This window comes from Grus americana, chromosome 19, assembly GCF_028858705.1.
Source record: "Grus americana isolate bGruAme1 chromosome 19, bGruAme1.mat, whole genome shotgun sequence".
Classification (NCBI taxonomy): domain Eukaryota; kingdom Metazoa; phylum Chordata; class Aves; order Gruiformes; family Gruidae; genus Grus; species Grus americana.
In genome coordinates, this window is record NC_072870.1 from 10,412,622 (window position 1) to 10,434,149 (window position 21,528).

General features: G+C 41.5%; 1 protein-coding gene across 2 annotated transcripts; it reads right to left on the bottom strand.

Moving 5' to 3' along the window:
* Positions 1-951: 951 nt before the first annotated feature.
* On the bottom strand, positions 952-20,538 carry CA4 (carbonic anhydrase 4). 2 transcript variants are annotated; one of them, XM_054847763.1, is made up of 9 exons: positions 20,309-20,475; positions 20,017-20,088; positions 9,261-9,308; positions 8,313-8,483; positions 5,606-5,763; positions 4,771-4,863; positions 4,413-4,476; positions 3,753-3,916; positions 952-2,684 (listed from the first exon to the last, which is right to left on the bottom strand). In XM_054847763.1, the coding sequence occupies exons 1-9, from the start codon at positions 20,364-20,366 to the stop codon at positions 2,496-2,498; spliced, it is 1,017 nt and encodes a 338-aa protein (XP_054703738.1). In that variant the 5' UTR covers positions 20,367-20,475; the 3' UTR covers positions 952-2,495. The 2 variants fall into 2 exon arrangements, with proteins under 2 accessions (XP_054703738.1, XP_054703739.1); XM_054847764.1 differs by lacking the exon at positions 20,017-20,088 and having other exon boundaries at positions 20,309-20,538.
* Positions 20,539-21,528: the final 990 nt, after the last annotated feature.

Below are 21,528 nucleotides of genomic sequence, written 5' to 3' on the forward strand. Positions count from 1 at the left end.
TCAGTGCCTGAAGCTACCTGTGGAACAGCAAATTACTTTTCCATAACTATCTTCACAAAAGAAAACCAAATGTCCCACTTGAAGCCTTCCTGTCTTTTAGTGTTTTTTAAATTGAATAGCTTTTGCTGTAGATTTGTATTGATTTACTGCATTAATACTAGTCCTGTAATTGTCACATCCTGAACGAGAACAGAATGTGTCTGCCTGGTTGCAAAGAGGTACCTCTGACAAAGAACAAATTGAACTAGATCACTGACAGATGCAGATTGTAGCATTTCCCTTTTCCTCATTGGCATAAAATTCAGGTTCGCTCAGAAAAATGGTCATACTGGTCTATTCAGGTTTTATGCATGCTGAGGTTTGTGCAGGAGAGTACTCACAGAGGATGAACCATCTTTTCAGCAGATTGTTTTGTTTCTTCCTCTTAATTATGTTTTAATGTATTTCACAGTAAATAAGATCCTCTCTCATCGAACTAATTGCTGTAAATGCCCCTCCCTGTCTGTGTGGTAAACTGAGGCACAACCTAGTGAAAATTGCCCCCGTGAATCACTAGCAATAAATTACAGTAACCCAGATCCTCCATAGTTTCTTCAGTCATCCCTAAGAGAGCTGCCTGTGAAATGGGAATCACTTAATGGATTTAGTGAATAATCTGAACGGAGAGGGATGGTGGGCTCCCCCACATACTCCCAGCAGAGGTGGGGGCTGGTTTTATGCCAAAGGCATCGTTCTCACCGATGGGTAAGGAGGGAACTGCTTATCCTGGTTCACTAACTAGCCAAGTGTTCGTACCCTTCCTTCCCCTCCTCCCTGCCCAAAACCACAAACCCAACCCTAAACATTGTGAAGAAAATAGGGGAAAAAATAGTCATGTTCCTTTTCTGAATGAGTGCTGCGTGGATTCCTTCAGCAAGGACGAAAGAAATAAAAACCCAAGACGGTGAAAATATAGGTCTCTGTTCAACTTTAATCTTTCATTTATGTTTCCTTCTCAAAAGTTTTTCATTTATCTAAAAATTCAGTTAAAGTCTTAATCATTCCTCTAAACTTAAAAAGGTGAATTTGCTTTCCCATAAATTTTTTTTAAGCTTATATTATTGATTGTTAAATATGAAAATCCCCGCCCCGCTTTTTCTCCTTTGGTGAGCTGGGCTTAGTCTCACTGCCATGATTTTCCCGAAAATGGCCATATAGCTATAGCACGTGCAAACATTGCCCTAAAGAAGTCTACTAATATGAAATACTATTTTGGTGTGGCCAAAATCTAAAATTCTAAAAGAAGCTGTAACAAGTTATATGGCATTAGCCAAAGAAAACTGTTATGTCTGTCTTCAGAGAGAGAACTGGAATAATATAAGGAAATCCCATTTCCCAGTATGTTGAGCTTTTCTGTAAGTGATTGGGTAAGATCTGAAGAAATGAATTCAAATCACAGTCTTTGTGGAAAACCTATGAATCTTAACTAAATGTGAATATTGCAGGTATGATGTTGTTAAAAAAAAAAAAAAAAAGAAAAGAAAGAAAGAAAGGAAATGTTCACACTGAAACGTTTAAGCTGACATTTAAAAACTTCTAAAATGTGATACTGGAAAGAGCCATTTCTTGAGCTGTCCCATTTTATTAGGCAAACAAAAAAATGTAAAGGATCATCAAAGTCTCATGCTTCAAATGCAGCCCTCCAAAGAGAGGGAATTTCCACAGATGCGCAGCTGGTACATGTGGCTGAGCTCCCCTTTTCCTTTCTAGCACGTCGTATTGGCCGTGGGCATCCCAGAGAGGGATGCTGTACTAGGCTGAGTAAACAGGCTTAATAGAGACATCCAAAATCAGTAGATTAGATGAATGGAATCCAGTATCCTTATCTAAAAATTAACTTTAGGTATTCTGAAGGAAGAAGGGAGAAATTGTGTTAGTAAAGATGAAACTTGTCACATATCCTTCACTAGATGGGATGACCCAGACATTGCTCAATCGTGTGTCAGCATTTTGTCTTTGCTCTGTATTGTACCCTCGCGTAGGACAATGTAGGGATGATAAGAACTACTCCACATGTTACTGTCTTCCCGATTTGCAGTGTTGAATGTAAACATCCTCCAAACAAACCCCTTCATGGGCACTTAAGAATGGATTCCTCTTGAAGGTCCTCTGTATAGCTCGTAGGGTGTCCTTCCAGTGTTGTGTTAAAACTACAGGCTTGCAGATAATCCATCCTAATGTTTTCTTTCTTTATTTTTTTTTTTAAATGTGAACCTTCATAGCTCTATCTTACAGTTCCTTTGCATTCTTGTGATTTAGTGCAATAGGTTTCATTTTATATAAGAGCAGTAACAGAAGTCCTTGGTTAGTGTCTGGAGGAGGACAAGGTTAAATTCTGTATTGAGATACGATTCATGAGTTGGTAGTTAGGGAGGCTACTTGATAGAAAGAACCAACAACAGCAACAAAAAAAACCCCTCCAAAAAGCCCAGAACCTTGAATGAGGTGAGAAGTGTTCATTGGAAAAGAGAACTCAGGATGTACGTAAGCATCAGGACCAACATTAAAACCTTAGCAGTAGGCAGGAGGATGCTGGCACTGGACCAGTACACCTTTCGTCCGTTCAGAAACTGAGCAGGCCGGAAATTTTCAGCCATGGAAGTTGAGTTCTTCCCATCAAAGTGGATTGTTGAAAACTGAGAAATCTGCAGACATTGAAGAAAAAAAATAGCTCGTTAAATCCTTTTTCCACGGAACACTGGAAATTGTGATAGTGTAAGCCTGCAGTGCCTTACTCTGTGGCATTGTTTCGAACTCTATGGATGCATTAAACCTTGCAGGAAACAATGTGATGGAGGCTACTGCCAGAGGTCACTGACAGATGACTCCTTTCAGCCTTGGAAATCACGGGGCTTCCTTTCTGTGTGAGCCAAATGCTTTGTCCAGCTCAAGGACCTGGTTACACCAGCCCTCTTGACGCACACAGTCCTGTCCTTGTCCATTGCGTCACAGTGACGCAAAGTAAGGGGACTGGGATTTCTTTCTTTGCTTCAAATTTCTAACTGCTTGCAGTGTGACGCTGTCCCGGAGCAAGCAGATGCTCGCTCTTGTGTACTGTGCCACGCCGCCGTGCGTGTGGCTCAGCATTGCCCTGTGACTGACGTCATTATGAGTACGCTGCAGGTAAGGAACCACAATACAGGTGCTGGCTCTCGGCCAGGCTGTGCTGGGTAGCAGTACCGCTGAGACAGTCTGCTCCAGGACATCTGAATTTCTAAATCATGTACTCTGTCAGCAGAACAATCTGTATTTTCGAGGCAGTCATGATTCAGTCTCTTGTTCCTCTCTACAGGGCAAAACTGGGGTGATTAAAGCTGATGCTGATAGACTCCAAGTTTGGGTTTTGAAGTATTGTGTTCTGGTATGCTGATACTTAGGACAACAGGAGAAAAGCAGTGAAATTTGGGGTGAGGAGATGACGGCAGTGGAAGTGCCACTGATGAAGCACTGAGCTAGGGGTTTACCTGTGGGGGTTTGCCTTTCTTTTCATATCGTCATTTCCCTTCCTTCCTCTTTCCTGCCATTTTTCGAGAGATGATTTAATATGGTCAGAACCCTGGCCCTGGGGACTCCGTTTAGGCCAATGCCAAGCAAGCGAGTGTGTGCGATAGGAACAAAGCACCAAGCCTGCGCTGAGCGCCGTGAGTCAGCAGGCAGCGGAAGGGGCGAACTAACCGAAAGCAGACCTTCCAGGCCACCCCTCTGCGACTTACCTGGGAGATACTGAGCTCAATTGGCTTCTCAAATACTGTCCAGATGACACCCTCGTGGCAGTCGGGAGTGGTGAGGGAGCCCTCATACCGATAGTACCTTCCAAGGTCTTCCTCGGGTGGGAGGAGAGAACTCAGTGGCAAAGCCTCCATCTGTGCTGTTTGCCCTAGACAAACCACAGGGAAATACCGCTTGTAACACGCGTGCCTGCGGGTATTGCTCACGCTTCTCTTCGAACGCGGCTGCCGCTGGTGGCTGTGAACTGCCTCGTCCCCACACACGCTTCCCACGCCGCCTGCGGCAGCCGCACCGCACTGCTCGTGAAATCCCTGGCCGCCAGCTGCAGCGTCCCACAGGGCAGAAGTTGCGCACACCTCTTGCGTTAACGCTCTGCTTGGTTTCCTTCTCACTTTGCCTCCTCCTGCAGAAGCAGGAGTACTCGTTCTGGTGTTTGGGGGTTTCTTCACTACAAATACGGAGAACTAGATTTTCTCCCACCTGCGGTGCTCTGAGCACTTGACAAACTAACCTTTATCTTTTGGCTTTGACTTTCAAGTAGCAATCTGGACTGTCATTAGAACAGGGTTGGACCATGAACTACCTGGCAGTATATGTGCTCAAAATAAATATATGTTGCGTTTTCACCAACACGAGTGTCTTACCTTTGTATTTAATATTCTCTAATTCATTTATTAGAGTCGCATAGTTTTTATTTTCTTCTTCAACCTGAAATGGAAATATTTTGGTTTCAAATCATGCATTTCTCAACAACCGGTTGCTTTAAATTAATTGTGAATAAACCAGAAAAGAAGCACAAGGCTGAAAGATAACAGCGAGCAGAATCTAGGTAACAGCGAGCAGAATATAGGAAAGGGTAAAGGAACTAAGTGCTGGCACTGAATGCCTGCAGAAGATAGGGAGGCTTAGATCTTGGACTACTGTAACATTAACACAATGACTCAGCCACAATGACAATTGCTGCTAGATTTGAGATGGGCAACTAAAAATTTGCCTACCTACCTTTATAAAGAATGCTAACACAGCCATGCCATCTGCGATTTTCTTTGCTTCTGTTATATCCGAAACATCTTCTCTTATGTGGACAATATGAAGCTGTAACACAACAGTCAAGGCCAATTACTCGTTCATTTTCCTCTGCAGTTGGTGGTTGTAGGTGCAGCCTGGCTGCTGCTCTGCACCTGCGCTGCAGCGGGGCCAGAGCTGCTTCGGGGCGCACGGGCTGGGGCCACACAGACGGCTCGAGGCCCCTGACCTGGGGCAGGAACTACGCGATAAGGGGACTGTAATTTCAGGGGGACTGCATTCATCAGCAGTGGCATCGTTTTGTACATCTCCCCAGAAGGTGAAGCGCTCCGTGGGCTGCTGCAGCCCTTAATTTTCAGCCTGTGCAGTGGAACAGGCAGAGTTTTACGCCATGGTTTGGAAGGGGGGTGCTTTCCCTCCACAAATCCACGTGCATCGGCACCGGCAACTTGTCTGGCCTTGAAGCCGAATATTTTTTTTGGTTGCATAGGTCAATTCACGGTTGCAGTCCCGGAAACGTACATATAATCTGAGCAAGCAATGTGAGAGTGTAATCAGACTTTATAGGCTTTGAAATATTTCTCCTCCCAAAAGGCTGTATAACTCCAGATTTGTTGTCTGTCCTGTGCCTTTGCTATGCAAAACTAGTGTGTTCTCCTGCACGTTCTGCTTAGCGAGCAACATGTCCTCCGTTCTTTATTTCCACAGTTGGGGTTTCAGAGGAGAACTAGCCGATAGGTTTTGTGCAACAGTATCTTAAAAAGCCAGAACTCTGGAGTAAAAGCCACAATCCACAGAGAGTCTCACCTACCTCCATGGCTTCTTTCTCTCCATCTATGCTGTGCTCTGACCCGGGAAGGTATTGCCGCACACCTTGGATTCCCCAGTGCAAATGAAATTGTACTGCTTTGTATTTTCTTCTCAGACCTCCGCCTCCAATTTTAGGGGATGTGCTTAATGTTACTTGAACTGGGGAAAACAAATAAGTTGTTTAAAAAAAAAATAAAATCAGATCATACATTAATACTATGTGAGAGTAGATAGATGCGTGTTCTTGAGATTCAAATTTATCCTAAAGCTCTGGCTTGGTTTTTTGTACCAAGTGTGCCAGAAGTTCAACTCTGCAGAAGCCTAACTCTTACAAAATCCTAGCTGAGATTAAGTTGAGATGAAAGGGCGAAATATCACAGCCCACTTCCCAGTAACGTGCAACAGCATTTGGGCATCCCTCTCTGGCACCGCACTTGGAGCTTCTGGTCCCATTTCTAGCTAGGATTTGCTCTGTGAGCTTGAATGACTTGTGTAGGGCCCCACTTGCTGGAGGGCTGAGCAACCCACGACTTCAGTTGAGTAAATAATAATAAATAAAATAAATTTGATGGTACTTATTTCCTTTTGCAAAAGAGAGGAAAAGGACGGAGCACTACTTTGGATTGTTCTGGGGTAAGGGTTTCACAGACTTTTATGGCATCCATTGATATTTCCTTTGGAGTATCATTGGTTAATTGAATTTTGAAGAAAATGGGGTAATAGACTCTTGTTCCTTGATTGCACTGAGGGGATTTGTAGGGATTTGTTCACTGCCATTATAACCCCAGGAGTCAGAGCTACTTAGACCTTTCGGAAGACCCTATATTCCTTCATTTTTTGTCTAAGAGAACACCCTCTATCAAAGTATTCTTAAAAGTAAATATGATCACAGTTTATTTGGTTTTTAAACATCATTTTTATCTCCTATTGTCTGCACTGTAACATTTGCTTTAGGCAGGGTTTAAAGATACTCTGTTTTAATTTAGACTAGTGTTGCAGCTTAAGCCTAAGCATCTAAGCCATTATATCTATTTAAAGTGATGCTTGATCCGTTGTTAACAGCAACCCAAAATTTTCTTAGGAAATATTTTTCTAGCTATAAATCAGCATCACTTCCTGTGCTTAAGACATTTGGGATATATTTTTAAAATTTACTTATTGAGATCTCTACATTAAGCACAGTACATTTCTTTCCATAGGAAAGGTTGTTTTGACCTGGATTGACGCCCCAGAGATTTAATTCCTGTTCTGAATTCCAAGTGAACTGGAAGCTTCAGTCATCTAGCTACTTTGCTTTTTTATCTGTAAATGGATGAGTAACGTACCTTTGTTGGCTTTGCTTATTTAGATTGTAGGACCTTTGAGACAGTGACCTTTACTATCTGTACATTATCAAACATAATGATAGCCTACTCTCACATTGAGCTTCTAATTGCAGCCATAATTTCAGCAATAACAGTTCCAGCGTTGTATTCATCGAACTGGTTGCCCTCAGAAGGAAGACATTTTAAAAGCCCAGATTAAAAACCTAATCCTTCTGCATGGCTGGGAAAGATGAGCGTTCTGAACAATCCTTATGAATATTAATTTTTGTGTAAAAGGTATTTCTATGCACAGCGACTGTGATATGGAGATTCTAGACTATCATTCTGTAATGGGAAAGTCATTAACACATATATTATGGAAAAGTCGAAACGTGTATTTTTCTTATGGTTTGTCAAAATGCTGATGTTTTAAACTAGAATCTCTGACTGCGAAACTCTACCCAGCCGTCTACCTTCCTACCTTTCCATTTTAAGTTAGGAAAATATTTGCCACTTGCAACTTTCCCTTTCAGAGATTTGACAGTTAAAACAATCCATCTAAGACTTTAAGAACACCTATAGAAACTTTTTATAAAAAGGACAACAGATTTATTTTTGAAGCTCAAGTAATTTAGCATAATATTCTTGAAGCGTCATCATTAGTATTGCTTTTAGTGGAGAAAAGTGGAGGAAGTGAAACAATGCTAAATTGCTATTCACTGATTCACTCACTGCTTGCTGATTTGCTGTTTAGTGATTCACTCTGTACTGAATCAGTAAGTAGCTGATCAACAAGCTCACATTTGATCACTCCCACGTGCAGAGAAAACAGGTAGACACCTGAGGAGATTTCAGGCCATTATTCAAAGAGCTAGTAAGACACCCACGCTGCGAGCCACTGGTTGGATGACTTTCCCAGATTGTGTTGTTCTTCAGCAGAAGTCGTCTTTGTGCAGAAGCAAGGGTCAGAAAGGGCAAGCCCAGAAATGAAGGGTAAGGAGCGTTCAGCATAACTTATGTACCTCTGCCAAAATTGTTGTCCTAAACCCCTATACGCACCCACCTCCTAGACCTAGAGGTTGTTGTTTGACTTAGAGGGTCCCTACACATCTCGTGCTCTGTTTCTCCATGTGCACAGAACCAATTTCTGCTGAGACGCTGAAGGGCTGTGTCTAGAATCCAAAACCTATTTAACTCCCACAAAGTTCCCAGAAAGCCTTGGTTCAGAAGGTGTTCTGAAAGTTTCGCTTCTGAAATATAGGGATGCTATCTTATTTTTGCTTCCTTGCTTTTAAGCAGCAGTAGCGATATTTAACACCTTGCCCAGGACATAGGAGAAGTGAATGGATGGTTCCAAGTGAAGGCACAAATAAATCCCATAATAAGATATTTGGCAGTACTTGCCTGTGTGTCCATTATTTTCTATGTTCCATTTTGAAGACCCCTTCACATCATATCCTTCAAAATTCAGTGGCTTAAGGTTCTTGTCATAAGCGACATTTTTGGTGACGATATTGATAGGTGACTGTTTGTTTCCTTTGCAGGTGACGTCTATTAGATGCCATTGTTGAGGAGCTATTTAAGGATGAAGAAAATAATTTCTTTCTGTAGACTGCAAATCCTTGATAAAGTCAAATCACCCAACAGTCAATATATTCTCACTTGGGAAATTGGGAACGTCTTTGAAGGAAAGGTCTTTGGGTGTTGGAATTTAATAAAGGAACTTTCATAGCATGTCATTTAAAAAAATAAAATATTAATATGCTTCAAACAATGCTCTGTTAAGCTTAACAGGAAAATATGCACATGCAAATGGCTGTAAATTAGAAAGTGAACTACCGCTGAGGTTGGCTGAACTATAGAAACTTGGAAACTATAAGAAGAACAGAAAAAAAAAAGTGGTGGTGGTGGTGCTGGGAGTGAAATGCCCTTTCCTGACAGTTGGTTCCAGGGATGAGCAAGGGAGCTGCCAGCCTAGGTGGATACTGCTGGGAAGACAAAAGGTGCAGTTGTAGGTAGAACATTAGGATTTTTCACAACTGTCCGTACAAATTTAAATAGCTGTCTATACCCATCTTGCTGGGGTGATTACCTCTGGAGTGCATTAAGAGTTATTTTTATATTCGTAGCATTGTCCTTGGTTGAAACAAAATGAATAGTTAGCACAAACACCGGTATCTTTAAAAAAAAAAACAAACCCTTCTTTAGGTATCCTGCTGAGCACATATAACATGATCATGCAGCACTAAATGCCGAGTTGTGTGAATTTTTGCATTTCTGTCAAGAGGCCCTTTGCAGAACAGAAGAGCCCAAACACTAATGTGGTTGGAAAAATAATTTGTTTAGCAGTACCTTCACAGTGTGGCTGTTCATACTTCTGTGACTGATAACACCAGTGACCTCCAAGAAAGAAAAAAAATTTTAAAAAATCAGATATTCAAAATTAGATGAATGAAAAACTATACAATTGTCCCCCCCCCAAAGTAGATGTGAAATAGATTTACAACTGGGCACACAGTTTTGACAACTTCTTGGGTTTGTCTGCTTGATTTTATTAGAGTAATATGTTTCATTTCTTAAATATATCGTGGCTGGTAAAAGGCGAGTGCTTCAGCCGTAAAGAAGTATGGAGCACACCATCTGGCAAGTCTAGCTGGGTTCTAATATCAAATAATTCAGGAGAGCGTAAGACCCCTGCAGTAGGCAGCTCTGTCCTCTCTCTAGGTCTCCTCCTGGTGTTTAATGAATCCCTTTACACCTGTTAATATTCCCTTCAAAAACTGTGCTAGCACGAAATATTAAAATTCTGGATGGGTTGCAGTTCTACATAATTTGGGTTTGAAACCTTGGCTTCGGCAGCTTCTTGAGGCAAAAGTTTCACATCTGAATTTGTGTAGTGTTAAAATAAATTTCCTTTTATCAGTTCTGTACTTGCCATCCTTTCATACACTTGTAAATTCACTTATGCAAAATGATTTTTCTCACTCTGTTCCAGGAACTATTTTAAAGATTACTTGGTACAACAAGGAATTTTAAGAAATGAAGGATCTCATTTCCCGAAAGCCATGAAGAATCTTTATTCTAGCTCAGCTGTCATCCCACACAGATGGTTGCAAAATTTTTCAACAGAACATCTTAATCTTACTTTTTCATTGTCAGAAGAAAGATGAAATTCAGAGGAAGAGACCTGATTTAACTTAAATATGCGTTGATCTGCTCAGGAAAGTGAGGACTACTTTGTTTATCACAGCATGCTTCAATGGCTGTTTATGAGAGTTATAAAGTTTAAATGGGAATAGTTCTCTTTGCCTAGTTAACTTTAATCAATAACAATTCAAACCCTCTTATAATCATGATTAATACTATGGCTATTAAATTATAGATGTTTTAATAAATGGCTAATCAATTTTTAGGGATTTTTAGGGAGGAATTCTGTCATTAGATTGCTAATTACCATAATTTGTGATCCTTTATAATACATCTGCTGAAAGGCTCATAACTGCTTTTAACACCTTTATCTTCGTATTAGGAGCATAGCAATACTATCCACCTATTAAGTATTTAGAAGAAGTTATACATAGAACTCTGATATAAAGTACGGCTAGCTAGAACAACAGACGGAGACTTGGATGAACTTGTGGCAATTAATGTAGTCTTGAAAAAATGATACTGGCTTAGTTCATCTCTCACAAAAATTAAATTTATGCTGAAAACTATAAACAATGTTGACTCACTTTCTAGTTTAGCAAATGTTTAGTAATATTGAGAAGAATTGCTACGTTTGTTTTGTAAGAACTGTAGTGATTCCTGCATTGTTAATATTTTGTAATTACAAAAAAAAAGTCTGTTTCGACAAGGTTTTCTTTTTTGACACAGTGCTAAACACACACAAAACTTAGCTTTAGGACCTGCCTTTTCTAGAGTTGATTGTTGCATTTTTTCAGGCCTGCGTACACAAGACAGTGGCCAGACCTCCAGCAGCACTGAGCGATTTCTCATCTCCACTGGGAAACAGCAGAACCAGAAGTTCCAAACACGGCATGTCACCAAGTGACATTAATCGATATTTAAATCAATAAATGCCTAGCAAATACTGGGTAAGCCAATCTTCCCAATGCTTGGTTATGTTTCATATGTGTTAGTGTTTGCATGGATGAATGACTGCAGACATATTTTTTTGGCAACAGCTCTAGCCCGGTGGTCGGTGTATGCTTTAATAGCGGCTGCACCAGCACCCTGTGCTTGGGAGAGGTTTGTCTTTGCAAGTTACACGTGCACAAACCTGCAGGAGAAAAAAATGTTGCAGGAATAACCTGGACACACCTATGCAGCACGAGAAGATAGTTACCTGCAAAGATTTGGTCTCACATTCTTTGGGATGGGAGTTACACCAGAGAGGAAAGTTGTCAGGTGAGAAATCAAGGTCGGTTGAGGTATTCAGGTCTGTTTACCGTAAATTCTTGGAACAAGGTCTACCGATCTGGGTTTGTATACTGCCTTGCACAATGGGAGTGTGATCATGACTTAGACATCAAAGCATTACTGTAATGCAAATCAAATGTTACGGTCAATATGATTCACAATTTGGAGTAAGTGCAGCAAGTTCATTGTTCATTGGGTGCAAGGCTGTGGAGCTTTTAGACCATGACCGTAGAGCCACGAAAATCAGGGACAACCACAGGCAAGACTGAGAGAAGGTAAATATCACCAAATCGTATTGTCAGTGGTCCTGACACAGTGTCTCTGTACCAGAGGAGTGCAATGGCAGTGGGTTATGGAGCCTTTCGTTGCTGAGTCTGAGTCCAACCCTTCTCAAACAAAGCAACCACTGGCTTTTTACCAGCTGATAGGTCTCTCAAATAAACTTGTGAGTTTCAATCACATCTTAGGAGATCGACACATGAGCACACTAAAAATATTTCAGCCTGCACACCAAGATGATGGGGAGAAAAAGTTTTAAATATTAAAATATAAAAAAATCCAGCCCTCAGGTGGCTACTGCAGCCTTACATCCAGTGCTATGCGTATTCTTCCCTTCTTCTGTCGAATGCAACGTACACCAAATAATTAGAATCTACTTTCTGCAAAATTCCTAATGTCTACGCACTAACAAAGAATTAGTGTTTTTCTATCAAGCACTTATCACAGTTGTGGTTTAGAAAGTTGGATGGTATCAGCCAAGTAGAACAGGATATAAATTCAGCATTTTGTAAGAGAAAGGTCCCTAAAGCTGTTAAACCTAAAACAATGAGCAAATGAAAGATTGCAGAATGCCTGAGCAAACAATGCATTAATGTTTATTGTGAATTAGATGGGGTGTTTTTTTTTTTTTTTGGTTGGCAGTAATGTAGCATTAGAGAACAGGATCTTTTGTGTAGATACTGCTCAGGAGGAACCAAACTGCCATACCCTTTCTCACAAGGAAAATTTGCATTTGGATTTTATTTGAGTCAGGTGTGATTCCTCCCTACGTATAGGGACCTTGCTTTTACAATGGCCCTTTTTCCCCCCTGGGCTTTGTGGCTTTATTTCTGAAGCAAGAAGGAAAGATATGTGTCACATCCAGTCAGTTGTCTGTGGTCTCAGGCACGATCATGCCCTAAGGTATGTTGTCTAGTCTAGTTTTAATTGTCTGAGCGGCTCCTGCCACTTCCCTTAGGAGACTTTTCCACAGTCTATTAGCCTTCACTGTCAGGAAATGTTTCCTGTTGAATAGCTTACATTTTCCACTTGCTTATCTGCATCCCATCACTCCTAGAAATATCACTGAACCACCCTAAACAATTCTTTTCCCTCCCTGCATTCAAACAGTTCCTTCATAATCTGTAATTTCTGTTCTTGCTTCGTCCATCCTTTGTCCCATCTCTTGACAACGTGCCCTTCACCTTTCCACCATTTCCGCTTCAAAGTCTTTTGTCTCTCTTTCTCTGAAGCCCCTTCCTTACGGGGACTCAGTACCTGTCAGATCCCCTCCCGCGGTCCTCTCATGGATGTTGGGGGGGGGTTTTTTTGGCGGTTTGGGTTTTTTGCTTGTTTCTGTAGTTGAGTTGCTGACACTATTGCTGTGATATGAGCTGCCCTGGAGGGTTTCATGGTTCGCTCCCGTACCTTGGTGCAAATGAGCTAAGCCGTGAGCATCCACGCTTCACTCAGGACAGTATTAGATACTAGCCAGGATTGCCAAAAGCTTCTTGCCTAATTGGCATTAGAGACATTTGCATTGTTGTCACCATTGGAAGTAATATCATTCAGTATACACATACACCTGGACTTCGAATTGCTTCGTTATCAACCATATCTGGCTCTTACGTTGTGTTATGGATTCTTGATTTCAGTGGCAATGCACCAGATCGTAGGTGTCACCTTGACTGGGTTTTAATTTAGAGTAGGGTTTTAATTTAAACTGGGTTTTAATTTCAACTTTACTGGGTTTTAATTTAGAGGAGGGCTGAACCGGGCTGAAGGCCTCCCCTTCCTTCACAAAGTTCGACAGTTAAATTTAGGGAGTCTCTCTTGGCAAATCAACAGTCCTACTTATCTCTGTTTCTTCCTTGTCAAATTTACAACTGATTTCCTGACCAAAGCTGTTTCTTGGCACCAGAATAGCTGGAAAACAATACAATTACGTATTGTTTTCATTTTATTGTAAATGTTTTCAATTGTTTTAGCTATCAAGCCTAGCTTGGAAACTTGAGGAAAAAATTCCTTCTGTTGAGAACTCCCTCATCTGTTGACTTACGCAGCTGGATGGAGGACAGTGCTTCTGGCTGGGAGCCAGGGTCTCAGCAGTTTGCCAGTGTGCTATTGTGTGATCTAGGAAAAGACCCTTAAGCTCTTTGGACCATGATCAGATTGCCTAAATTCCACAAAATTTCCTAAATCTGCTTTGTCCTACTTGTTCCCCGCTTACTGCCCTACTTGGACCTGCTGAGCTGCCGCTTGGAAGCCCACATCTCCTCTGACTCAGTGCCGTGGGAGAGGTGGTGGTCAGGCTGGCTGAAAATCACCCTTTTAATTTGTCCATCTGCACAGAAGAGTTACTAGAACAGCTTTTGTCCTTCTGGATAAAGCGGTTGGAAATCTATTCATTTTATACGTTGATGGATAGCTATTTTTATTAACACTATTTAATCTCTGGAAGTGTGAATGACCTTTAATGCCACTAACAGCCTGAAGTACCGACACCGTAAGAATATCTTCCACTGCTTCTTGGTTAAAATCTTTCACCGCCTGCCTCCTTTGCTTGTCCCTTTAGGTCTCTTGCCACCCTCTTTCAGCCGCGTCCTCGCTGTTTGCTGAGACAGGCAGCTGACAGCGCTCCCACTGCACCGCTGCTGTTCCGAAAGCCCAGCCTGCCCTGGCTGTCATAGTGCTCTATGTCTATTGTCTACCGGATTCAAATCCATCCCTAAAATCCGTCGTAACGGCCGGCTTTGCAGTGGAGTGAAGGCTGACCGTTTCTATGAAAATGGCAAAAGCTAGTTTTGCATGCAGTATATTTTTAGCTTTGGTTTGTGTTGGGCTCGTTCTATTTTTAGTTTGCTTTGTGTACAACTTCTTATCTTTAGTACAAAGGACCAAGCAACTTAAAAGCAATTGGAATCGAAGTCTGTCTTTCTAATTAATGAGATTCCCGAACACAAACCGATCATATGTCTATTTATACATTTTTCAAGTATTACACATCCTCAGGAAGTCCTGATCAACTACTTTGACAGGCAAAATCAGCGCCAAATGTTTACTTCTGGATTTGTGTATCTTTAACCGTGTAAAACCAAATGTTTGCGATCATTCATCTCTCTTTTACTCTCTTAAATTCATCTCTCTTAACTTTTACCTGGAAATTTTATTTTTCATAATGATATGCATCTGTACATATGCATGTACATCTATGATGGGGAGTTAGCCTTGAAAATAAACTTCACTGTAGTAGTGGAGCATTACAAATAACCACATCTGATTTGAGCACAGTGTTTACAATTTGCACATGTATACATAAATCATATGCTCAGTGAGGTCTTCATCTGTAACACATACAAACTAAAGGAAAAATCTAAAGAGATTGGAGGGTTCTAGATATCCCCTATAAACACTTGCAAATGACTTCCTTTGTGTCAGAGAATAAGGAAAATGTTTTTAGCCGTGACCTGTGATACTGTCGTAGCCTCTGTCATACATATATGTCCTCATAAATTTGCTGTACAAAGAAGGAAGCTGACCTTTAATAAAAAAGTGAGTATTCAGGGCCAAGGTGATTCGCTTCTCTGAGGTGTTTTGCTTTGCTTTGTTTACAACAGAAGCTGCATCAAATAAAATTCAGAAATCCTTTTTTTCAGTATTTAAAAAATTTAACTCAAATTTCTTTGTGGCTTTACTGTCCTTTCATAGTCTGGGTTTATGATGACTGATCCTATGGCTAGAAATGTTACTAAAAATCTAAGAACAGGCCATTAGATATATTCTGCTGCATAATAAAGCATCTCCTGCAGTGCCACAAACAGGGAAAAAAGCCTGTTCGCATGGAGACAGAGACCTAGCTGAGGAACTGGACCTTGCAGCCCGTCTGGAAGACCTAAAGGTTTGTGCTGGTTATTTGCACAGTTAAGAGAAAGGTGTTTCACAGCAGCGCCTGTCTCTGAAACTGCTTTTCTGCTTCCACTTTTCAAAATCTAAATGTAAGGGCTGGGAGAAACTGTGACTCTGGTTTTCTGAATTATCACAGGGCACAACTTGCAGCATATAGGGGATATTCCAATTCTTATACTGATACCCTTTGCTATAGGAGAAAGGAGAGTAATTCTTTAGCTGAAGTAATGTCACTTGTCACCTGCGTATGGCTCCTGTGTATGGCTTCCGCCATGCTCCTTTCCTTCCCCCAGAGCTGAAGAGCAGCTTGGAAGCACACTGGCTTGGATGCTGGAGAAGGACGAGGCGATGCAGCACACTGCAGTTCTGCATGAGGTCAGCTAAACGGTGAGTGAATACAAATTGATGACAACGTAGTGTACTCACATTAGTCAGGCTGATCCTTAAATGGACCGTTAATGATGTGTTTGGGGCCACTGTGTACATGGAAAATTGCCCACTCATTGCATGTCACCAGAAACAGGCTGCGAACTCGGGAACGATGGTTTTTGAACTTGGGGCTGTGATGCCCTTGGATGCATCAGCCTAGTGCAAAATCTGTCTGCTCAAGAACCTCGGTGCCTATAGATGTTCGCTGCCTTACACGCAGCGTGGATAAACCAAAGCGAGATGCATCTCGTCTGTGATATCAGTCATGACTACCTGCTGTACGCAGTCGCTCTTCAGAGGTTCGGAAGTCACACGTGGGGCTGAGGGGCAGTTGTTGGGTCGGTGTGTGATAAGGGGCAGCAGAGGTGATCCTGTAACGCTCACACGTGTAATTCTTTAAGAGGAAGTCAGGATCTGCAGGTGAATGTAGATTGCAGCAAAGCGTGCCTGCAGAGTACGTTTTCTTGAATAACTTCACACACAGACTAACGTGAGGAGAACCAAGGCATTCCTGTCCTGACACACACTCAGCTGTTTGAGCAACGCAGATCTCTCTGAATGCCACACCTGCAGGCTACACAAGTGTAAGGAGATACAAACATTGCAAAGTTTATTTCATATATGGCTCTAATACTGCCTTGTAGCTGCCTTTCCAGAGTCTTCCAGTAATACGCGGTGGTGTCTCTTTGCCTGCTGGGCTTGGCTCCCTGCCCCCCCAGATGAAAGAGCCTGTTATGGCAAACTGAAGAGCTGCTTTCTGGCTCCACTGGCTCATCTGCTGCCCTGGCACAAGCGCTTTTCTGTCTTTTGCTGAATTTTAGTGTCAAAGAGAGAGAAAGAATGAAATTGCTACAACGCCTTACCGCTTTGTGCCTTTCTCGTAAGCTGTGGAAGGAAGTAAGTGTGCTCCGAGATGACAGGATTGGCATCTCAGATATCCTGGCCAAGCAGACTGTGTCCATTCTTCTCTCAGCCATAAACCCCCTCCAGTTGTAAGCCAAATATGACAGTGGCTAAAGCTCCGTTCGCCCTAACAGTCCCTCTTACAGAGGCCATTTGCTGCGATTTAATTGCAGGGCCCATGTTTAATGGGAAAGGCCATTAGTTACAAAAATTCAGAGTTTCAAAGGTATTAAGTACTCAGTGCTGCTGCTGGTTCAGCGCAGACGATGAAGCTAGAAAATTCTCAGCTGCCTGATGCCTGCTTGTGCGGTTTATGTAGCTCTGCGGAGAGGGGAGAGCACGGAGCGGTATCGGGGGGATGGATCTCTTGCCCACAGTGCACGCTCAGCAACTTGACAAATGCCGAGCTCCTGTTTCTTCTTGCATGCAGTGGATCTGGCAATGATGGCATACGCCGATATGTACGGATGATGGTAGGCAGGCTCAGATATGCCTTTAAATCTATTTTATCTTCCTTGAACGGTTACGAGGAAAAAAAGAGAAGGAAGCCTTAAGCAATGTATCCTGCATAAAGATCATAACTTGAGATCAAAATTCTGTCTGCGCCGAGATGGTCGAGGTAAATATTTTGAGATAATGTCAGTGATAGCTGGTCAGTCACATTTAATCATGTGTTGGATTAGGTGGGTGGAGAGAGGGAAATTCAGGCAATCCATGCCTCCCAAAGCACCTATGGATTACTGCCTAAAGCAGCTACGGCTTACTGCCTTTTCTATGTGTTCTAGGTCTCATACTGCAGTTATTACACTTCTTTTTAAAACAACTGAAAATGCAACTTGTCCTCCAAAATGTATCTAAGTGAACGAGCATCCCAATTTTTCCAACCTTAAAATGGATTTGAAATACAAATATAAGTATGTGTGCAGTCTATACCATTAGAAGTGGAAGAGGTTAAAGCATCTCTTTTTGTGCTGCTTTATAGAGTTATCAGGTATACTATACTTTGTATTTGAATGGCCCTGAGGAAACATCACACTGAGAATTAATGCTGAGAACATCAGTGCCAGCATGGTTATGCAAATTTTATGTTTGTGCAAGTTAAAAGTATGTAAGTAGAAATAATCAGAGGAATCATGTTCTATCATGCATCAGTCTTTTGGAGCACTAGCGCATGGGCTGTGGGAGAATGTCTTCTCATTGCCAAGTCCTGGTCTGCGATAAAGAAAAAGGTTAAAACATGACAGGGTTCTTAAAGAAAATTATTTTTCAGTAGCAGCTGGAGCTTGCTGTAACCCCACTACAAAGCTTCTAGATGGATCTATATTGCTGTCCTCTACAGTTGCTCTTCTCTGGATGGCACTAGATTGAATCTACCATTAATAAAACGTCTCTCTCAAAAGGTTTGGAATATTCCTGGTGGAACATTGCAGACATTTTGCCTCTCCTCTGCCTAACAGCAGCACTAGAGGGTCATTGATCTCTCAGAAGGAATCGAGCAAGTCATCGGCGGTGCATCAGTGCAGCTGTTGGTGGCACCTGCTGACTGAGATCCAGGGGTCAGGGGAGGAGATGCTGGACAGAGATTCAAGCTAGATGGTTTCACTCCCTGGCACTGGATGATCTCTGGGCAGGTGGCTGCACCAATGTGCCTCAGTTTCCCTCCTGTAGAGTGGGGATAATGAAGCTTGCTTCTTTATCAAGCCCTGCAAGGACTGTTAGTAGTAATTCTAAAACGTAGGTGCTATGATATTGAGACAAGTCAAGGCTGAAAGCAATTTGAAAGATTAGCAATCAGTCATATTGACTACTTAAGTGTGGTGAACTATGAGGCTGCCCAGATTAGAAAAACAGCCCCGGTGGAGGTATCTTAAATGAGCTGATAAATGGATATCGCTCAAGCTAGTTCTGAAAAGTGGTCAGATAGAAATGAAATGCTTAATTTTTAAAAAAGATACCTTCCAAATATAGCAAAAAATAATTTGGGCTGATTCTCAAAAGTTTTGTTTTCTTGAAATTTTTAGCCTTTAACTTAGCAGAATGAAGCCTCTACCTCAGGAAAAGATTTGGAAAAGAAGGTGGGGAGAGAGCAGGTTTCTCATGTGTTGATGACTGTGTAGTTTGCCTCTACAGCCAGGGAAGAAAGTGCAAATAATTATGGTTGGTGAAAAAAAGCAACAAAAAATATTATACGCATTCCTTATCTTACCTCTGTCGGATAAAGCACTAACTACTAACATTAATCTAATACAGCCCATAAGGGTTTTCTAAACAGCCTTTCAAGATCCTGTAATAAATCCTTTAATAGAGCATTAAATTTTGCAAAGTGTTAATCAGCCGGTAATCAATATCAAGCAAACAATATTTGTAGACTTTGAAAGAGCAAAGGTTCTTTATGTTTCTGTTTACTTGTACCACGCATGGGAAGCCTCTAGAGACAGAATACGTACAAAATACAGACCAAAGAAGAGGGAAGGTCTTTGAACTGTCCGGTAAGAATCTGGAAAAGGCAACCGAGTCGTGGATATGGGGAATCAATGAAGAACAGAGCAATAAAATGTGGGAAACACCCCCATTTCCCCGGTGCTCAGCCTGCGCTCCTTAAAGCACTTTCTGAGCGCCTCAGACCTCTGTTGCTTTAAGTCTGGCAACTGAATCCTGACCTGCTTCAAACCCACGTCCCTTTAACAGGCTCTGGGAGCCGTGCGTCCCTCTGATACCTCTGATAATATTGTATCTCTTTTTGTCCTTAATGCAGCCTGGTCTATTTTAGTGCAAACAATAGACCCTTCATTACTATTAAGAACTGCAGTGTTTATCTTTAATTTTGAGGCTGTATGCTGATATTTACATAGGAAAGGTAATTTATTCAATGTTAGAGCATTGCTGATCTAATAGAAGCATAAAAATACCTTCTGCATTTTTCAATACTAATTATAGATTGCTATTTAATCTAGTCATCGTAAGTGCCTAGTGTACTTATGTACATAGTGCACAGAGTGCAAAAATAGATGGATCTGCTGGGCTAATGCAGCAAAGACATACTGCTCTTTCCTTCTCAGTGGGCAACCGTAAGAATTTCATCTTATATCAGAAATGACAAAGCAATATGAGTAGAAAACTAAAACAAGCTATTTAAAGTATTAAGAAGTTTACAGATAAAGAAATCATGGTTTGATTTTTTTAAACTTACTTATATAATTAACTGTAGAGATCAAGTCAAACCTCATTGATTTTTCTTGGAGGAGGAAGGCAACTAGAATCTCTAAAGGTGAAAAAAAAAAAACCAACCCCACTCATTCACTCATGAGAAAAGTCTATACTTGATATTTTTACCACAAATAATAAAAGGCAGATAAATAAATAAAACATTCTCCATTTGTCATATAGAAGAATTAGAGAGTCTGTACTGTATGTACTGATACTCAGAAACAAATCAAAGTAACCTTGGTACATGGGGTTAGAAAGAGCAGGCAAGGACTTACCTACTGCCTCTGTCTTGAGAATGTGCAGAGAAAACAGAACAAGGAACAGCAATTCCATTATCTATTTTAAAGAGGCTCAGTGTTGAAACCAGAATTGATTAGACTTCTTAGTATGTGATCATATTTCTGCTCTCAGTTTTATACCGGAGTAAGTAGTCCTGGACAGACCTGAAAGCCATAGCCAGGAAGGTGAACTCCTCCCCTTTGTAATTTCTCCAGATTTACCCTACTCCTGATTTGCCTAAATGTATTCATTTCTCCAGAAGGAATGGCAGAAGGAATGAGGCTTTCTAGCCCTGAGCAAGTGCCCTGTAGTGAATAACCGATGCTTTGCAACCTATGCACGTTTATTATTACTAAAATGCTACATTTTTATTGACTGGCAGCTTTTTTTGCTGACAGCCCACAGGATATTTGATTAACTCTGAACGTGTGTGTTAAGGTCAGGGTTTGGTTTCACAAAACCCCAACGAAACAAACACAAGAACAGCTCTCTGCCCCCCCCATCCCTACCCTGCCACCCTCCAAACTGCTACTTGGGGCTGGAGTAGATGCGGGAGGCTGGAAAAGGGGACTTCTGGGTGCAGTAACAGGAAACGTTTCTGAGGTGGCATACCAACACCTTACTTATATATGCTTTTGCACTCGGTGAATTAACTGAGAGCATGCCTTTTGTTTGTTTGTTTGGGGATTTTTTGGTCCTTTTTTTTAATAATACTTTTTCTTAACTTTCCTGCTTCTGGTACTATAGTATAATATATGCAAATTATTTTTTCCTGTCCCCTTTGCCTTCCTATCTGAATGCTTCAACTCCATGTGTCTGATTCAGTAGCAATTCAGACTTTATGTTCCACAAACAAAGGTGTGTACAGAAAAGCGGCACTATCACGTTTTGCTTTATAGTCTCTATTATAAATATATTTTCATCTTTTCATTTGGGGTTGGCTTTTGATACAGCTGAGGAAAACAGAAGTAGTGCAAATTCTTCTTCCCCAAATGCCTCTCTGTCCCTGGGGATGCACCCCAGGGTGCAAGAAGAACAGGATGCTTGACCCAGTGCACCCAGGGATGGACAGAGTGAAGGGGCATTATCCAGCCTGCGCTGAGCAAGCCTAGTCATCCAGCAAGGGCTGAATTTTAAAAAAAAAAAAAAAAAAAAAGGAGCCAAGAAAGTGCTTCTTGCCTTTACCAAGAGCTGCGGGCTCCCAGGTGGAGAGTAC

Excerpts from the sequence above, each read along its gene's own strand:
- CA4 (XM_054847763.1), bottom strand. The coding sequence starts at position 20,366 with ATGGAATTGCTGTTCCTTGTTCTGTTTTCTCTGCACATTCTCAAGACA. Across the intron at positions 8,484-9,260 it reads TGAACAGCCACACTGTGAAG|CTCCTCAACAATGGCATCTA; the intron begins GTACTGCTAAAC and ends ATCCTTAAATAG. Across the intron at positions 5,764-8,312 it reads AGAAAATAATGGACACACAG|TTCAAGTAACATTAAGCACA; the intron begins GCAAGTACTGCC and ends TGTTTTCCCCAG.